Consider the following 17,658-nt stretch of genomic DNA (forward strand, 5'->3'; position numbering starts at 1 on the left):
GGGGATTGTGAAACTGCTGACAGTAGGTAGTAGGCACAGACGCAGGACAGAAAGATAAAGGGAATGAGAGAGTCAAGCTACCAACATACACTAACCGTTCAGAGGTTTGGGCTTGCTTAGTAATGTCCTTATTTTTAAAAGAAAACCACTGTTTTTTAGTGAAGATAACATTGCACCAATTAGAAATACACCCCATACATTGTTAATGTGGTAATTTACTATTTAGCTTCAAATGTCTGTTTTTTAAATTCAATATCTACATAGGTATATTGAGGCCCATTTCCAAACACCAGTACTAGTAGTGTTCTAGTAGTACATTGTGTTCGCCAATAAGGCTAATGGGTGATTAGATAACCCTGGTGCAAATATGTTAGCAGGGATGAAAACAGTTCAGCTGGTTAGAAAAGCTATAAAACTGACCTTCCTTTGAACTTGTCAAGTATCTGGAGCATCGCATTTGTTAGTGTGAATAAACTCTCAGAATGGCCAGAAAAAGAGAATTTTCATGTGAAACCCGGTGGTCTATTCTTGTTCTAAGAAATGAAAGCCATTTGATGTGAAAAATTGCCAAAAAAACGGAAGATCTCGTACAACGGTACGTACTACGTCTGGACAGTGCATTTTGGCTTAAACGGTCACACGTTTGCGAGGCAGCTCGAGATATTTGGGATAAATGCGCAATCACAGCATTTTCAAATAGACTATCAGGATGGATCTCAGAATCACGGAAGGGGAAATGTAATTGTGTCGCGCATTGTCCTTTATGGCTGCTTAGCAACAGCTCCATATGGACTTTTATACAAACATTAGAAAAACTATTTTTAAAAACACCTACATGAGCTCTGTTATAAAAAATGGGGACACCTTGCAAATGGGTACCAGAAAAAACGAGACAGAATGATTTTGTGGGACAAAATGACGTCTATCCAGTGAATCAATGGTACAAATATTGCCTTCAATGAGAGAGGCCCTGATTCGATTCCCAGCTAATGCAACTAAAACAAAATTTTGCCTATTTATCTTATCCTCTTTTTTAATCTTATTTTTCTCTATTAAGTATTTTATTACATGTTTATCCTGGACTGCCACGTCTTATCTCATTGTAAATAATGTTCACTACCTCAAGGACAATAAAGACATTTTTATAATAATTTATTATCCATGTATTGATATTTTTGGTTTGCTTTATTTCTTTGATCCTTTATAAAGAATGAACTTTTTTCTCTTTGAAGAATTTAATAAACAGCAATAATATACTTAATTAAAGCTCTGATGATGAGTTTATACAGTCAACAGAGACTAATGAAAAGACAATATAGCCCATACATAAAACTGTAATGAAGGATAATTACAATCGTGAAACATATCAAGAAAGTCCATGGAAATGTCATAGAACCCATTATTTTTTTATATGATTGACAATAGAATTGCCAGATGTATCCTTGTGGATAATCTTAGCCTGGTTGTTAGCCTGGTCTATAGCAGGCTAGCTGTAGAGAATACATCACAATTGTAACGGGGCCACGCTAAATTTAACCTACTTTCGTGCAACCCACATTAAGCTTAACTCAGTCAAGATAATTAACGTATCCCGTCTTAATTCGCTATCTTGGTTTTGCGTAATATCCCAAAGGTTTTGAGATGCGGTGTAATGTTAGTATGTTTAAAAACACACTCCAAACAAATGCATGTGTCTCATTGCGCTTATCTTTCTTTTAAAATATTTGTTCTTCCCACAACCCATTTAATATTCCCAGAAACAACCTGTATTAGTGCTTACCAGCTAGCAGCTGTCAAAGGACCCTCCCCACTGACATGGGTTTCTTTAAGAGTGCCTTTTGAAAATCGACTACAAGTGAAAACTACCATATTTTACAGACAATAAGGCACACCCAAAACCCTGAATTGGTCAAAAATGTGAACATGCACATTATAATGCAATGCGCCTTATATGTGGACAAAACTGGAAATGCGTTACCTTATTTGTGATCAGTCGATACATTTTATTGCTGACCCCAATTGCAAATTAATGGTAGCAATGGTCCCTGAGCCGGTAAGAGCATTGATTCCTAAGCACCAAGATGCTAACTAAGGATATAGATGGTTATTCACAACTGCATAACATGCACAACATGGATGCAATAGGAATCAAACCCGAATCACAGCAGTGGGAGCTCTGAATTCTATCCGCTGATCTGCTAGGGATAAAAACCTCACATAAAAAGGCATTAGGTGGCCGCACGTATTCAATCTAATATATCTCTCTCTCTCTCTCTCTCTCTCTGTCTCGTTTCACTTTTTCTCACCTCGAACTAAATATTCAAATTGAAAAACTTATTGTATCTGTACGGCCGTGCTTTTATTTATGTGTTTCAGGGCAACTGGCCCACAATGCTGTTCTCTTGATCCAGTTCAGAAAAGAGAAAGAGCTAGCACAGTGCCGGAATGGCTGGCCCCTGTATGTTGGAACGGCCAGAAATACCGCAGCATACTTGGAAATAACGTATCTGCAGTCACAACATATGTTTATGCTGCGATATGTGCTTCCTCTTACAATCAGAATGACTGGATTACTTCCCACAATGCTGTGATTTGTAAATACTTGACACGTTGGCTGTACCAGGGACGAGTTTTATGTTAAACAATATTCTAGCGGCCCGGCCCAATACTAACGTCAACATTTTTGTACACTGACTTAAAATATTGTGATGATGTGATAACACTTAGTGCCTTTTCAAGACGTTTGTATCCCTACTGGTCTAGTGGATAAGACCTGGCACACTCTACGGCACAATCTTGGCTGCATTCCCATGTCATCCAATGTTATGCAATTCGATGCAATTATGAGAAATAATATAATCGTTTTGATCAATCAATGCACAAATATTTATATTTTTGTGCAACCCTAGCCTGCAGTAGTTTTTAATTTGTGCTCCTCAAATATGAAAATTTCAGGGTAAATGTATTTGTATTTCAATGCTTTCATATAAATATCTGTGGACGTCCAGATAAAAAAGTGTCTAGGTTTGGACCTGGACCGGAGTCTGCCGGTCAGGGATCCTTGTACTAGAGGGTATTGGATGGATAAAGGCAGTGTAATCGGTGCACTGACTCATTCAGAGTCTGCCCCTGGCCCTCTATAAACACAGGAAGTCCCCTTCGCTCTCATTGTTTTTCCTCTCCTGACACCGTAACCATTTACAACAAATTGGCTGGATTAGTCATACTGTAGACTCCACATTTTTGTGGAGGCAGAGGAGAGACCTAATCTATGCCAGGTTGAGATGATTAGTACAGTGTTTATTAAAACCATATGCATTTGGTTTGTTGGAACTGTTTCTGATTGTTTTTTGTAAACTGTGTTTTGACAAGTGTGCAATTGTCAAGCAATGTCGAGAGTTTGTACTACTGCCATTCGGATGCAATGCATTTCATTAAGATTTTTTAGAAACTGCTTACGGTTATAGAAAAATGAACCTCACTATGGCTTCGCACACAGGATTATTTTGAGTTTAAAGGTTTTTTTTGATAGGAGTTTCTAATAATATTCTATTCTTTTTAATATAGGACACCTGCAAAAAGAGATTGCGCAGGATACCAGTTAGTTATTTTGACTATGATTGCACACCGTTGTACTTTGTTTTGACTATCATCCACTGTTTACATTGTTTACATTATTGTCACTATCGTCCAATCATGTGGCTGTTCTTTGATAACCACACCCTTAAAGGCGGATTTGCTTATATTCATTTTTATTTTTTTCATGGTCTTATTGATAATGATTAACTTTGGGTCAGGCCCAGCTTCTCTCTCGCTGCCTTTTTTAATCATCCACCCGTCATTCATCTTCCTTGTCTCTCTGCTCCTCTCCCTCCTTAAGTCTTAAAGATGTACTGCTGCTGTGGTTGATGGTCAAATTTTCAAACCGTTTACGGCCTTAGAATTTTCCCATCATAACTTAAAAATATTCGGCAATGATAGAAAATTGACTGTTGAAGTAATTTCTGCAGACCCACAAATACAAAATACGTAGAGGTTTATACAGTCTTGATTAACTCAGATTTTGTTACAAAAATATTTAATTTGTTGTCATAAATCACTTTTTCTCTTCCAGACTCCTCACACATAAAATATAAAATTTCAGGTTCGCTTCAGTCTCGGTCCTGCAAATCAAGTGAAGTGGTCGGGCTCGGGCTGTGTTGGGCATCAATATCTGCAGACCTGTGTCAAGTTTGGCTGGATTTTCTTAGGCCTGATCTTACCTCTTCTTTGCATGGATCAATTATTGCATGGGTTCATTTGTACTGTACTGGTAAAACAAACATAAAATCCAATGCTGTACGAGTAAAACAGTTTTTTCCGCCTTGAACTATAGCCTTTTATTGGGCATTAAGTCCCCGTGTCACTCAAAATTCAAACCTAATAATTTATAGGTCCAGAACAATAGAATACTTTCGTCAGTGTGCACATGAACACACACACACACATAGGCCTACGTACATTCTCAGAGGGACACAGTGTATTTTATTGGTGCCACATCCTCTGTTGCGAGCAATCTGACTTCCGGGAGCTTTTGGCGGGAGCCATGGTCGGATTAAAGGCTATGGGCTTCTCAACAAGTGGAATGCCTCTGGCGAAGGCTGCCTGCCTGTCACGAGGAAGAATGTTAGTACGGTGGTGTAATTCTTCTCTCCGCTTTATACTTTACAAAGCTTTCGATTGAAGACAGAGGTCTGCCACCTTTTTGGTATCACAAGAAATTAGTTGATGTTATCATTTATTTATATTTATGTAATACATAACAGGAGTAAAACAGAAACTGTGACTGTACTTTATTCAATACTGACAACTCACTTTAAGATTTTTACCCACAAATCAGCTCCTTAATTGAACAGCAGTGGAAGATATCTATAAAAAATGCTTCTGTTCTCTTTCCGTATCATTTGAGTCATTGTCAGGTCGCTGAAGTTCCTTTAATCCTTAAGGAACCTCCATACATTTTCTGCGCCGCTTATCCTCACTAGGGTCGCGGGCGGGCTGGAGCTCATACCAGCCGTCATCGTGCAGGGGCAGGGGCAGGGGCCACCCTGAACTGGTTGCCAGCTAGTCGCAGGGTACACAGACAACTAACTCGCTCATTCAGACCTCGAAACAATTTGGACCTGACAATTAACCTCAGATGCATGTTTTTGGAATGTGGGAGGAAACCGGAGTGCCCGGAGGACACCTACACAAGCACAGGGAGAACATGCAAACTCCACACAGCAAGGCAGGCAGATGGATTTGAACCCATAACATCAGAACTATTGAAAGCGGAAATAGCAAAGTTATGCCCACAGACTAAGTCTTGCGTCAAGATAAAGCACCCGTCTCCTAAAATACTAGTTTTTAATTGGAAAAAAGCGGTAGATATTGTTTTCTAAAAAGCAGTAGGTGTTTTTAAGAGGCGAAAAGCAGTAATCTAACCAATAATGTCATGTTGGCAGGTGTGTAAATGTGTTGTGTTTAGAAAGGATCCCTTGTCATCCTTGTCATAAGGTAATCTAGTAAAGTAGGCTGAAAAATAAAGCATATTACAAGGCTAAAAATTTGGAGTTGATATTCTCCTACTGCTCTTGCACGCCTGAGAACACAAAGTCTGGAGACAACCACAGAGCCTAAGTGAGATGGAGATAGCTGATATACTCCCAAAACTGCTGCTTCCACAGAAGTAAAAAAAAAAAAAAAAAAAAAAAAAGAGTTTTTTTATTCTTAACATATTCCACGAGCACACATTGGGGTAGTACGGGGCCCATAGACCATAATATCTTTGGGAAATTATTTCGGTTGACTCCCACTTTAGATAACAGGTACGTTGTCTTTAAATTTCTACTTTAAAGATTAGAATTTTTAAGATAGCATTTGGTTTGCGTTCATTAAAACAAATTAATACAATTTATCACTGTGAGCAAGTTGAGGGTTAAAAAAAGGTATCAGCTGAGCAGCTCCGTTGTGGCAGTGTTCAAGAAAGAAGCTGAGACACACATTTCTAATGGGCTATAGTTTTAGTCCAAAATTCTTTAACGTATGTGTTTTTGTGGTGTTAGATTCGGGGATAAACCAATAGTGATTTGGTGGTTGCCGTGTGCGTCCCTGGGGGAGGATGTTGATCTTGGGCTGGCTGTTTCTGCTCCAGGGTGAACAGCCTTTCTGCTGCATCACACGTGTTTGTTCTGCAAAATGTGAGGCCTCGGGAAGGGGTGGGGGTCTTGGATCCGAGCTCATCTGTGATCTGTCATTTAACACTACCGGCTGTAACCACCAAGCACCTCAGCAACCACACATGTGCTTGACACAGAAAGACAAAGCAGATGGGTTTATATCCAAATATGACTTTCTGAAGACAGTTTTCTCTCCGGGCTATGAAAATAGCAACTCAAAATGGCCAGAAATTCGAAAGTGCACCTTATAACCCGGCGAGCCTCATATACCACAAAATACTGGTGGATAACATTGTAAATGCATACAGTATTTACCTGTGTTGTTTACTATACTAGGTTTTACCGTATACTACTCTATTTTAGCAATGATGACCAAAATTGCAAAACACAGTCTTAATGTTAAGAAGAAGAAAAAAATGGAAAGTCAATGAGACTGCTTGATCTCTTCTACCTGTTCAGTCAATCGGCAGATATAAGAGGGACCACATCTCATTTTGTTGTAATTTTGTGGGTTTTAATTGCTTTTTCTGCCCTTGATAATGGGTCCCAAAAAGTTAGTGATAAGGGGAAGGGAAAGAGGAAAACAATAATAACAACAATCGAGTCGAAGGAAACGATTGCGAAATACGAAAATGGCGTACGAGTGTCTGCCATTAAATGCACAGTACATGGTTTAAAATTTGTATATTTTTGTAGCTTTTGCTCGTATATTAGTCTTCATTAATTTCAAAATAATACATAAGCAATATTCTTTATTATTGTTTTTAATTTCTTTTAGTATGTGGCTATTTTAAAGCAGTTTTAGCGTGTCGCTTATATGCAATACAGGCTTATATGTGAGTTCATACAGTACTTAGTCGTTTTGGTTATATTAGTCACTTTATTTTTTTCGACAAAAATTGAATGAAGTCAACTTGAGTTGAATTGTGGGTCCTGATGAAAGACCAGTTGAGAATCAGTGGTTTGGTGGTTCATTTTTAGCGCTCTCATCGCCACAGCTCGGGTAAGATTCTCCTCGCATCCATTTTTTGGCGACCGTGTTGAGAGATATTTTTCAATTGAGCAATTATTGCACAAATAGAGTAATATACGTTAAAACCTCAAGTATGACATGGCCCTAAACTTTAGATTTTGTTTTTAGATAATAAGTAAATACGCATTATTCACGAATAAATAAGGTGATTAAGTTTGTATGATATGTATTTTGCCACTGAACTGTTTTGAAATCCCAGGAGACCTCGTGGGAATTGCACCGTATCCCCATTGCAACATCACAGATGCCCCCCTACTTTTCCCAACCCGACTGTTCTCCCTCTAACCACAAAGAAAATCCTCTGAGTAAACAGTCATAGTCCTGAGCGGAAGGAAGACTAGCTGTGATTGTAAAAGCAGAAAGGTCTGAAGTTCACAATCTTGTCCACGCTTTTAATAGTAGCTAAATGAGCAACAGGCTAACAGAAACAAGTACTTTGTAACTATTAAAAAAAATCTAAGTTTTTGACATACTATAAGCCAGTGTTTTTCAACTAGTGTACCGTGAGATCTGGTCTGGTGTGGCGCAGTAAACTGCCTATTTTATCTATGTAAAAAAGCATGACATTCCTCATGCTAACTGTAGACTTCATCCATATCAGTAGGTGGCAGAAGATTTCGATACATTTTCATATACATTGCTTTTCAAGAAAAAAGGCTAAAAACAATTACGTTTAAAAATCACAGATTAATTAGTATTGATACCATATAAGGAGTTTGTCAAAACAATCACTAATAGTGAATAAGTAATTACAACATTTTTTCATTCAATAGTAGCCTTACTATTTACAAATTTCTTATAGGATAATGGCCTGACCGATACCTGATGAATTCAAAGGAAACATTAACAAAATTTACTGGATTTCAAAAGGATATGGTTTACGATCATGGCCTTACAGTACTTCAGTACGGCCATTATTGCATACTAGGTATCTAAGAAGTTAAGGCCATTATCCCATGCTTACAGTTAAATTATGGCATATTAAATATGATTAATTCGAATATTAAAAGGTTTAAAAGAATATGAATAACTGAGATAGTCCTCTTCCTATGCAATAAACAAACCATCCCTCCCAAAAAAATCAGTGGTGCCTAATTTGCATGAGGTCGACGACATGAAATAACTATATTGTTAGATGGAGCTGTTTACAATTGACAAAAAATGAAAATAATTCAAATAGATTAAATTAATCAGAAAATTAAAGAAGAAAACAAAATAATAGCAAGCTTCTATCATAGACCCAAAACATAATTGGCTTGTAATACAATAAAATAGGGCGCATATATTTATAAATCAAACACAACATTTTTTTCAAGTAAAGTGAAAAGAATACACAATTCTGTATAATACAATGATAAATTAGATCATTTCAGAGGCCCTAGAAAAACCTTCTCACAGGCCACATCCGGCCCGCGGGCCTTGACTTTGACATATGTTATCTATAGGGTCCTTAACGTCCTAAATGCAAAATTTCACATCTGACATTTGATTGAACACCTGAAGTGTCCTGAAAAGGCTATGTATTGGCTGTGCCTAGCAACTTTCATAGCAGATTCAGCCTTAGACACAAAACGCGGCAAACAGCTAAGAATAGCAAGATACATTGGCATGATCCAGCACTCTACTGTTCCCAAGACTAGAGAATCCACACACCTGCCTCCATCTTCCACACGCAATGACCATTAATAACCCTGTATAAAATGACTGCCCTGACACCTTTCTTTGTCGGATTGTTGCTCTTCATACTGATGGTGGTCCCGCCTGCCCATGCCTGTTTTCTGACTCTTTTGACTCCCACACTGTGCCCCAGAAAGACTTCTTCTATTCTTCCAGCTATGGCGTTTGGACTGAGTTTGTGTTGCCCTTATATCCCTTCCTCTCCATGTGGAGCGCTTTTTGTTATTTCCCTATGCCCCAATAAAGCTTTCAACTCTGCTCAAATGTCTGGGTTTGAATCCGCTCAGCCAATCTCCAACAATTAATATTGCGGCGACAAGAAGTAATTTTTTAAACATTGGTGACAGACTGATGATTAACAAACTGACAAATTACAAACTAAATTATACTCCTAGAATGGCTATTTTAACTTGAATTTGCAATGACAAAAGTCGGTTGATGGTTTAACAATTTCAGTTTGGTTGGGTTTTAAATAGTGAAGACTGTACTATACTAAGGAATCTATCAAATTTCCCACACATATTGTATATATTGTTATGGTATATATGGTGTTGTGGTATATTGCATGCTAACCCCAAGAGCGCCTTATATAAATAAGTTCAACGACCAAAAAGAAGCAGAGACAAAGAGACGAGCTGTGAAAATGGCTGATATCAGGATATTAATCAAACCATGCAAAACAACTCAGAACTTCTACAGCCTATTAGCAATGCCCCAGAAAAAGTGTCAAAAGCTTGCTTTCAATGTCACTTGCACAGTTTTGCCAGGATGTAGACTTTGTCTCTATTACATTGGTGTCCAGAATATTCTGCCATAAAAAACTTTGAGAAGTAGTTAATTTTCTGCCTCTGAATTTACTAACATTCTAATGACCTGAAATTCCACGATTAAGCGGAAGACAAGAGACAAAAACTACAATCTTTCAATAAGAAAGACGTTGTGACTGTTGAAAATTTGCTAAACAAAGAACACGCAAAATTCATTGCACCTCTTCTTCCAGGCCTCCATCAAAAGTGAAAATTTCCTTAATATTGACTAAATGCCGACCTTTTGTTAATGACATTCCACTCAGGCCCAAACAACAGGCAGTCGGCAGGGATTTACCTTAGATATGAAAATGGCCCAAAAAAGCTAACTCAGCATTTTTGTTTTGGTTGACTCAATAATTTTTTTTTTCACAAACAGACCTTCCACTCTCCCCGTACGGAACCACATTCAACATCAAGACCATCTTTAACAAGCAGTCAGGTTGGTTTTACCATAGAAATTAAAATGGCCTGAAAAAGCTGACTCAGCATTTTTGTTTTAGTTGACTCAATATTTTTTTCACAAAAAGACATTCCACTCTCCCAGTACAGAACAACATTTAACATCAACACCATCTTTAACATGCAGTTAGGTAAGTTTCCATAGATGCGAAAAGTGCCCCAAAAAGCTAACTCTGCACTTTTGGTTTTGCTGCTTTTAGCTGCTTTCCCAGAAAGATATTCTACTCTCCCAGGCCAGGACAAGTTTGGCCAGGATCTTTTACAGGCTATCGGGTAGGTCACTCTATAGGTGAAGGACCCTGCCACAAGAGGAACAAACCCCTCAAAATGGTCTTAACGCGGGTGACAGTCTAAATTGGCACAGCCATTCTAGATGTATTTTGATTCCTATTGTACTAACCTGGACATGTTCTCCTGACCACCACACAGTCTCTGATCTCAGAGATTCCGGGGCATGGTGTGCCAAAAGGTGATGGATACTGCAGGACCTGCCGTGTGCGGGTCTCCCTTCCCCGCTTGAAGCCGCATGTTCTACCTGACCGGGAGCAAGGACTCCAGTTACTCCATTCAGCAACTTGGCAGTGCACTGGAAAAAGAAAAGGAAAGAACGATCAGGATTTCTGACATACAGGTAAGACGGGGCCTAAAAAATCAACCCTGACCCAGCCTGGCCAGCAGGTATTAAAGCCTGAACCAGCCCGAGCCCGCCAAATTAATTTTTTTAGAGGGACCGACCCTGGAACAACCCAAATTTTCATATTTTAATGTGAGGGCTCAACAAACGACCGCAGGGATGTGTGGTGCCTTACAGGAGAGGTGTGTGGAATCTGTTGTGTGGATCCTCCACACAGAAAATGAAACAAAGAAAAATGATGGGTGGATAATTAAAGGGACACTGTGTAATACTTAGTGCCTCCTAGTGGTAGAAAAAAACTTTCATTGAATAAAAAAATGATTTTAATACTAATAATAAATGCCCCAATTATCATACCAATGTTACTTTTTAAAATATATCGTAGGTTGAGAAATTTGTATTTTGTTTACATAGTGGAGTCCATACCTGGTAGAATGCCATGCTTGTCTGGCGTCTTTATGCTTGCTGTGGCATTGTTTTATTTCCCGCAGTAGACAACAGTGACATCTACTGGTCAAACATTACACATTGGGCCTTTAAAAAATCAGCGAGAGAGAAACCCAGGTAGCCCGAACCCGAATGTAATGATTGACACATAGGCCCAAATTTCGGGCCAGGCTTGAGCCAGGCTCAGGCGTCTGTAATCTGACTTATGCATGTTTCTAGTCTTCTGGGCGTATCTACATGCTACTTTAAGTTCCAAACGACACACCGGTACTTTTTTGCTGCATTTTAAACACTGCATCTTTAAATACAGTGCGGATTCTTCTTTTTTTTTTTATACGTGACATGCTTTTTCTCACAACGCATGCGCTTTAAATGCATAACACAGATATGACGTCCAGAAACCTTTATGACACTTACAGTAGAAATGAGTCGATGTTTTTACCAAAATTATTCTTATAACACATAACAGAAGCAAAACCGGAGGTCTAACAGTACAGTACTTTATTCAATATTTGAATTGAATTCGAAACATCGTATACAAAGAGATCAGACATGGCACTCCAGGGTAAAACATGTAATACATACTTTGAAGAGAAAAAAGATAAAAGACTGTCAGGATGAATATGCAAAAAGTGCTTAGATAACTGGGCTAAATTATAATAACACTGCAATGAAAAAGAATAGTGCATCGTAACAATAGTGCAATGAAAAGAAGTGCAATAACATTTAGCAGCAACAATTTGTAGACCCCCAAGTTATATATTGTTCCAGTTTTGTGCAATAGTACATATTTTCACAGTTTCAGCAACAACAGTGTGGCGATGGCCCTGAGGAAGATGCTGATTCTGAGCCTGTTTTTCCTAGCGCCTACCAGAGGGAAACAGGTGAAAGAGGTGGTTGCCGGGGTGGAAACTGTCTTTTTTAATGTTAATGACTTTGCTACGGTATCGCAAACCAGCAATTTGCTTAAGACTGGGCATAGAGCAGCTGGTGATCTTTTGGGCTGTATTGATAACGTTATATGTTTTTCCTGTCCGCTGCAACTCTCCCAGCATGCCATACGATGATGCCTTATGCCAGAATGCTTTCCACTATGGCTTTGTAGAAGTACATCAACAGCTTCTGTTCCAGGTTATTCCTCCTGGGAACCCTCAGAAGGTGGAGACCCTGCTGGGCCTTCCCCACTACAGCCTTGGTGTTGTCAGACCCGAAAATGTGCATGCAATAATTACAACATACTGACAATATTTAACTGTTATCATTCACAAATCAACTCCTCAATGTATGCATCCGAATTGAACAGCAGTGGTTATTTATCAAAAACGCTAAACTTCTCCTTCCATATCATCAAAGTCATTGTCAGGTATCTGAAGTTTCCTTAAATCCTCAAGGAACGATAACAACGGAATTCAATTTGGTCCATTACCACAGGAACTACCAATGACGACAACACAGAGGACATGTCTTTGTTGCAATCTGGAACTATTCTCCACAGTTAGTTGCCCTGCCTCCGTTAGCGTTCTGCAGCCAAAGGTGTCAATGCCAAATACCCTACACGGTTTGCGCCAGGTGTGCGCCGGGGTTAAAATGTAAGAAATATATTTGAATTAGTTCATTCTTATGGCTGTTCCAGCCATAAGTCAGTGCAGCTCGTACAAAGACGAAATTGAGTTTCGTTCTTAAATTTGAGCATGCGGCTAATAATCAGGTGAGGTCTGTCTCAATTTAAAGTTGTTTGTGTTAGTGTCGTACTCGAATGTACTTAAAAGTGCAGGGCTAACAATAAGCTAATGCTAACACCAAGGCAACATAATGCTCATAATTAAACTTTCTGTGATCCAAACATCAAACCTCGGAAATAAATGTAAGTAAGGAGAATATTTGTGTGGTGTTAGTTTGTGTTAATTTTGTAGTTTTGATGTTCGCAATGTCAGATTATGAGTCTACTCCTGCTACTGGTAAATGGAAACCAGTGCTACCTAGGCTTGCTACAACATACAGTATATGGCTATCCATCAGAAAAACACCGCCCACCAATGTTCCCTCTAATTTTCCACGGGCCTGAGCGTTCGCACAAAGTCGGTGAGCAACGATTGAAAAAACAGTGAGCAACAGCAATCCCAAGTGTGGCAACTGAGTCATTATCAAACATGCCCAAAACTTTACATCAACTTACATTTTGCTGAGTTTCCGGCAATGCAAAATTATTTTTCACTTTTGAATGAATTGACTCATGTACTATTGCAAAGCTTGTACGGCCTACAAACGTCATTTGATTTTACAATTCTTTCACAAGATTTCCATTACTTTTATTCCTGGTATCTTTTGTCGCATAATACTAGCATTTTTGGGGGCTTATTTAGTCGGTTGCACGATACACAACTGTATTTAATCAAAAAAAATTTTTAGTGGAAGTACAATGTTGGCAACAAGATTGACTGGGTATAATTGGAAATTATTTGAATGCGACACAAACTTTTTCTTCTTTTTCCCTGTTTTTTTTCCATTTTTTTTTAAATTCCTTTTAAAAAAATCTCATTGTGTTTATTTTTTCCTAGCTGTTACTTTTTTCTTTTTGATCTCTATTGACTTTTTTTCCTTTGTTTCTTTCTTTTCTTTTTTACTGGCTTTTTTTTCTGAATTTTTCCTTCTTTTTTCTCTTCCTTTTGTTTCTTTTTTTCTCAACTTTTTACTACTTTTTCATTTTGGTATTTTTTTTCTTTATTTGTTCTATTTCCCCCCTTCCTTTAAGTCATTTTGTGCACAATTTTACATAATATTTGGCAGTGTAGGAATTAAAGAAGCAAAAACAACCTGAAGAGCCGTTTGGGACCCGAAAGAGCCGGTTCTTTTTAGTGAGCTGAGCCGAAGAAGCCAGGTCTCGAAAAACTCTACTGACTTTACTCAACTTCGTTCTACTTCGACATTTTACCTTTATGCACTGTAACTTTGACTTGAGTCGCTTCTTAATTAGCAATTTCGAGCCCTGATTTTTGTGAGCTGGCTAGATTTTCTTGTGCGCGGAAAAGCTCTGAGTAGTGCACAATTGCGCACACATGCAGTTTAGAGGGAACGTTGCCGCCCACCATTTCTGTTATTTCTATTATTTAAGCACCTAAAGAAGAAGAAAAGCCGTAAGCAAAAAAGCAATATACATTTGATGTATCCTTATCTAATTAATACCGAAATATACAAAACTTACCCTGTGGTACACACTCCATGAGCTTGTCATCTGGTTCAAAGTCAGCTGGACACATGCGGTGGCACCTTCCATTTAGCTGGTACAGGCCCGGCTTGCACCTTGTACACTTGTCGCTGTTGGTGCATGACTCACACTCTGCAAGGCATTCTGCAACTAAAAACACAAAATGATGCATATTTCAGATAAGTCTAGGAGTTAACTATTTTTCGACATTGCATGTCGGTAAAAAACAGCGTTGGGACTAACGCATTACAAAGGAATTACTTTTCCCAGTAACGAGTACTGTAACGCATTGTAACTGGACTGTTGGTACTACTTGATGTGTTACTACCTTCACAGATGATTAATTATGGTGTTTTCTGATTGGGGACTACTCTTGCTTTACTTACATCAGGCATTTAAAACATAGTGCACACATGATTTAATTTGGCCTGCCCTACATTTCCGAGTATGTCAAACAGAAGTTAATTTCAGTCAAGTAAATGCAAACCAAATGCTCTTTCCAATCGATAGAGGGCAGTGTTGAGTTTGCATAGTTTTGTGAGTTGGTTCAGGTGTAAAACTCCATTCACTCAATTGTTAACATGAACAAGTCAGCACATTCAATGCCAAACATGAAAAAATACCCCATTGTTTGCGAAAATAAATGTGTTTAGAAATGATCCCTTTTCATCAGTGATTATATTTTGTAGGGCAGGCTACTAATGTAGACTGAATGATAAAGCATAATACTGAAAAAGAAGGTACAAATTTGGAGTTTACATTCTTTTACCGATCCGGCCTGCCTTAGAACAAAGTCTGGATCCAGCCTTAGAGCCAGACTGAGTTTGACATCCTTCGTTTACATAGTCACAAACATGCCCCAATCTGGTATTTACCAACAAAAAACAACTGAATACAATTATGGTGGCACATTTAGCAAAGAGTGCGAGACAGCTGAATTGATCCTCATGAAGATATTCTCCCTGCACTATATACATCAAATCTAGGCTAAATTTACAGTAGGCTTATACTTTATGTACACATTCGGTTGTGTGTCACCAACAGCAAATGGTAGGCAGCAAACCAACGAAAAATCAATGAGGCAAGTGTGAGCATAGAATTAATGGTGAAAGTGTGCTGAATTTTCCTGGTCTTTTATTTGTAAAGTTATTTTTGCAATACACTATGCCTGGAGAATGAAAGGAATACGTCTTGGAGAACACCCAGAAATGGAGAAGGAGATTTTTGAAAGGTTTAAAGCCCACAGAGCCTGGATTATGGAGTGTCTCGGGTAAATGTTCGTTTACAAGCTCTCAAGATTGCACAAGCAAATTAATATGAAAGTTTCATTAATTCCTCAGGTTGGTGTACACGTTTTCTCCTCTTTCTTTTATCTTATAAAGGGTTGGCCTATATGCGAGTATGTACGGTCATTTGTAAGTAGATACTAACTTTCAGCGTTACACTTTTGGTGTCAGTAATCTGGGGTGGATTTTAATTACTTTTTTGAATGAAGCAACTGTAATTAATTTCTGTTTTTCAGTAACGCACCCAACCCTTTTTTCCGTAAGTTGATTGACATCTATGAAGCGGAATACTCACTGGGAACACACTCCCTCTGCGTATTGCTCCGGACCAGGTCTTCAGGGCAGCTCTCACGGCAATCTCCCCGATGAAGGAAGAACCCGATCTTACAGCGCATGCAGAATTTCTTGTTGAAGCAGGAGTCACACTCAGGACTGCACTCTTGACCAAGAAACACAAGCCCATAGTCAGTATTTATATAAATAACACAAATCATTTTGTACTCTCTTTTGTTAAAGGTGTACTTGCTTAAGACACACCACAGGAAACGGTGCCCCTATGACCTTAGTTGTTAAGGGATCCAACCAACCAACTAACAAAACATACCAACCAACCAACCAGCCAGCCAATAAAACATATATTTTTTCAATTAGGCACAAAACGTGTAGTGTTCCTCACCAAAATTATGCAAAAAGGCAATTTATTCCATGCGCCGGAGGGCTTGAAAAATTTAGTGTCAAAGTTGACTCAACAGGCTAGTTTCTTGTAGAGCTGTGACATCATTGATTAAATACAACGCTTTCAAAATAGCAGTCCCATTAACCCATCAGGTGAGGAGAGCTCCCAAACAGACAGTGATTGTAGCGAACTGCGTTTGCATACCGCTCATTTCTGCTTGGAGGTAGTTTATTGTTTGGGCGTTTCACAACATGTGTTGATTTGGTATAATCCTTTCTGGCTAGTTCCTCACTAGCCTGGAGATGCCAAGGGCTTTCCTGTTTTTTTTGCTCCCAGATAGCACTCATGTATTCTTTTCCCGGCTAGCCTGGCATTGGCGCCGGTTTTGCCGTGCCCCTTGGTTTGTTTCTTTCCCGCCGGCTTTGCTTTTGTCGCCATAGCCGTTGTTGCTTCTTAGTTAGCCCCCATTGGTGGCTCTGTGTTTTTTTCTGCCAGTTAGCCCTTTTTGGCTTATCGCCATTTGTTGAACCATTACTGCATTCACCTGTGACACAATGCCTAGGTATTCTGCACAAATATTACCAAAATTACCAAATTAAAATACATATTACCTTTTTGACTAATTAACACATAAAACAATATGGCGACTGGCTTGATAAGGTGCTGGTGTTCCTCCGATGATGTCACTGCTCAGAATAACAAAGGCAAAATATTCTGTCTTCAAAATGCATTATCTTGGAAAATAATTGGAGTATATCGAATAAATACTTATAGACTTTATGAAGAATATCATATAGTATTTTCTTACATTTTACATGTTTAAGAATTTGGGAACACCTAATAATATGCGGGTAGTCACAGTGGTGCGTTTATACTAACGTGTGGACATATCTCACGGTCATAAATTCATTATAAACCACTAATGACAGATTTTACCTTTGCAAATCGATGAATACATATGATGTAACTAAAGATTTTCCGATTCCCATTCGGTTATCAGTCAGTTTTTCAACCAGTGTGCCGAGGCACAAAAGTGTACAGCGAGACCTTGTCTGTGTGCTTTAGGAAATATTCATACTGGACAGTACTATTCAATGTGGTTCACAAATCGTTACTACTTTTCACATGATTTTCTGAATATTTCTGTACATTTGCACTACTTTTCAATATTTTTCATTTTCTTTTTATACTTTGCAGTACTTTTTTTCAATAGATTTCATTATTCCTCTTTA

General features: G+C 38.5%; 1 protein-coding gene across 1 annotated transcript in view; it reads right to left on the reverse strand.

The window, feature by feature from the left end:
* Positions 1–17,658, reverse strand: part of rspo3 (R-spondin 3) — a 34,572-nt gene that overhangs the window by 4,013 nt on the left and 12,901 nt on the right. The window contains exons 3-5 of the mRNA XM_088327957.1: positions 16,046–16,189; positions 14,462–14,614; positions 10,579–10,764 (exon numbers count right to left, since the gene is read on the reverse strand). Coding sequence (XP_088184083.1) covers positions 10,579–10,764; positions 14,462–14,614; positions 16,046–16,189 — 483 coding nt within the window. The remainder of the gene's footprint in view (positions 1–10,578; positions 10,765–14,461; positions 14,615–16,045; positions 16,190–17,658) is intronic.

The sequence above is a fragment of the Urocampus carinirostris genome, chromosome 2 (assembly GCF_059441175.1).
Source record: "Urocampus carinirostris isolate Australia breed hairy pipefish chromosome 2, RoL_Ucar_1.0, whole genome shotgun sequence".
Taxonomy (NCBI): domain Eukaryota; kingdom Metazoa; phylum Chordata; class Actinopteri; order Syngnathiformes; family Syngnathidae; genus Urocampus; species Urocampus carinirostris.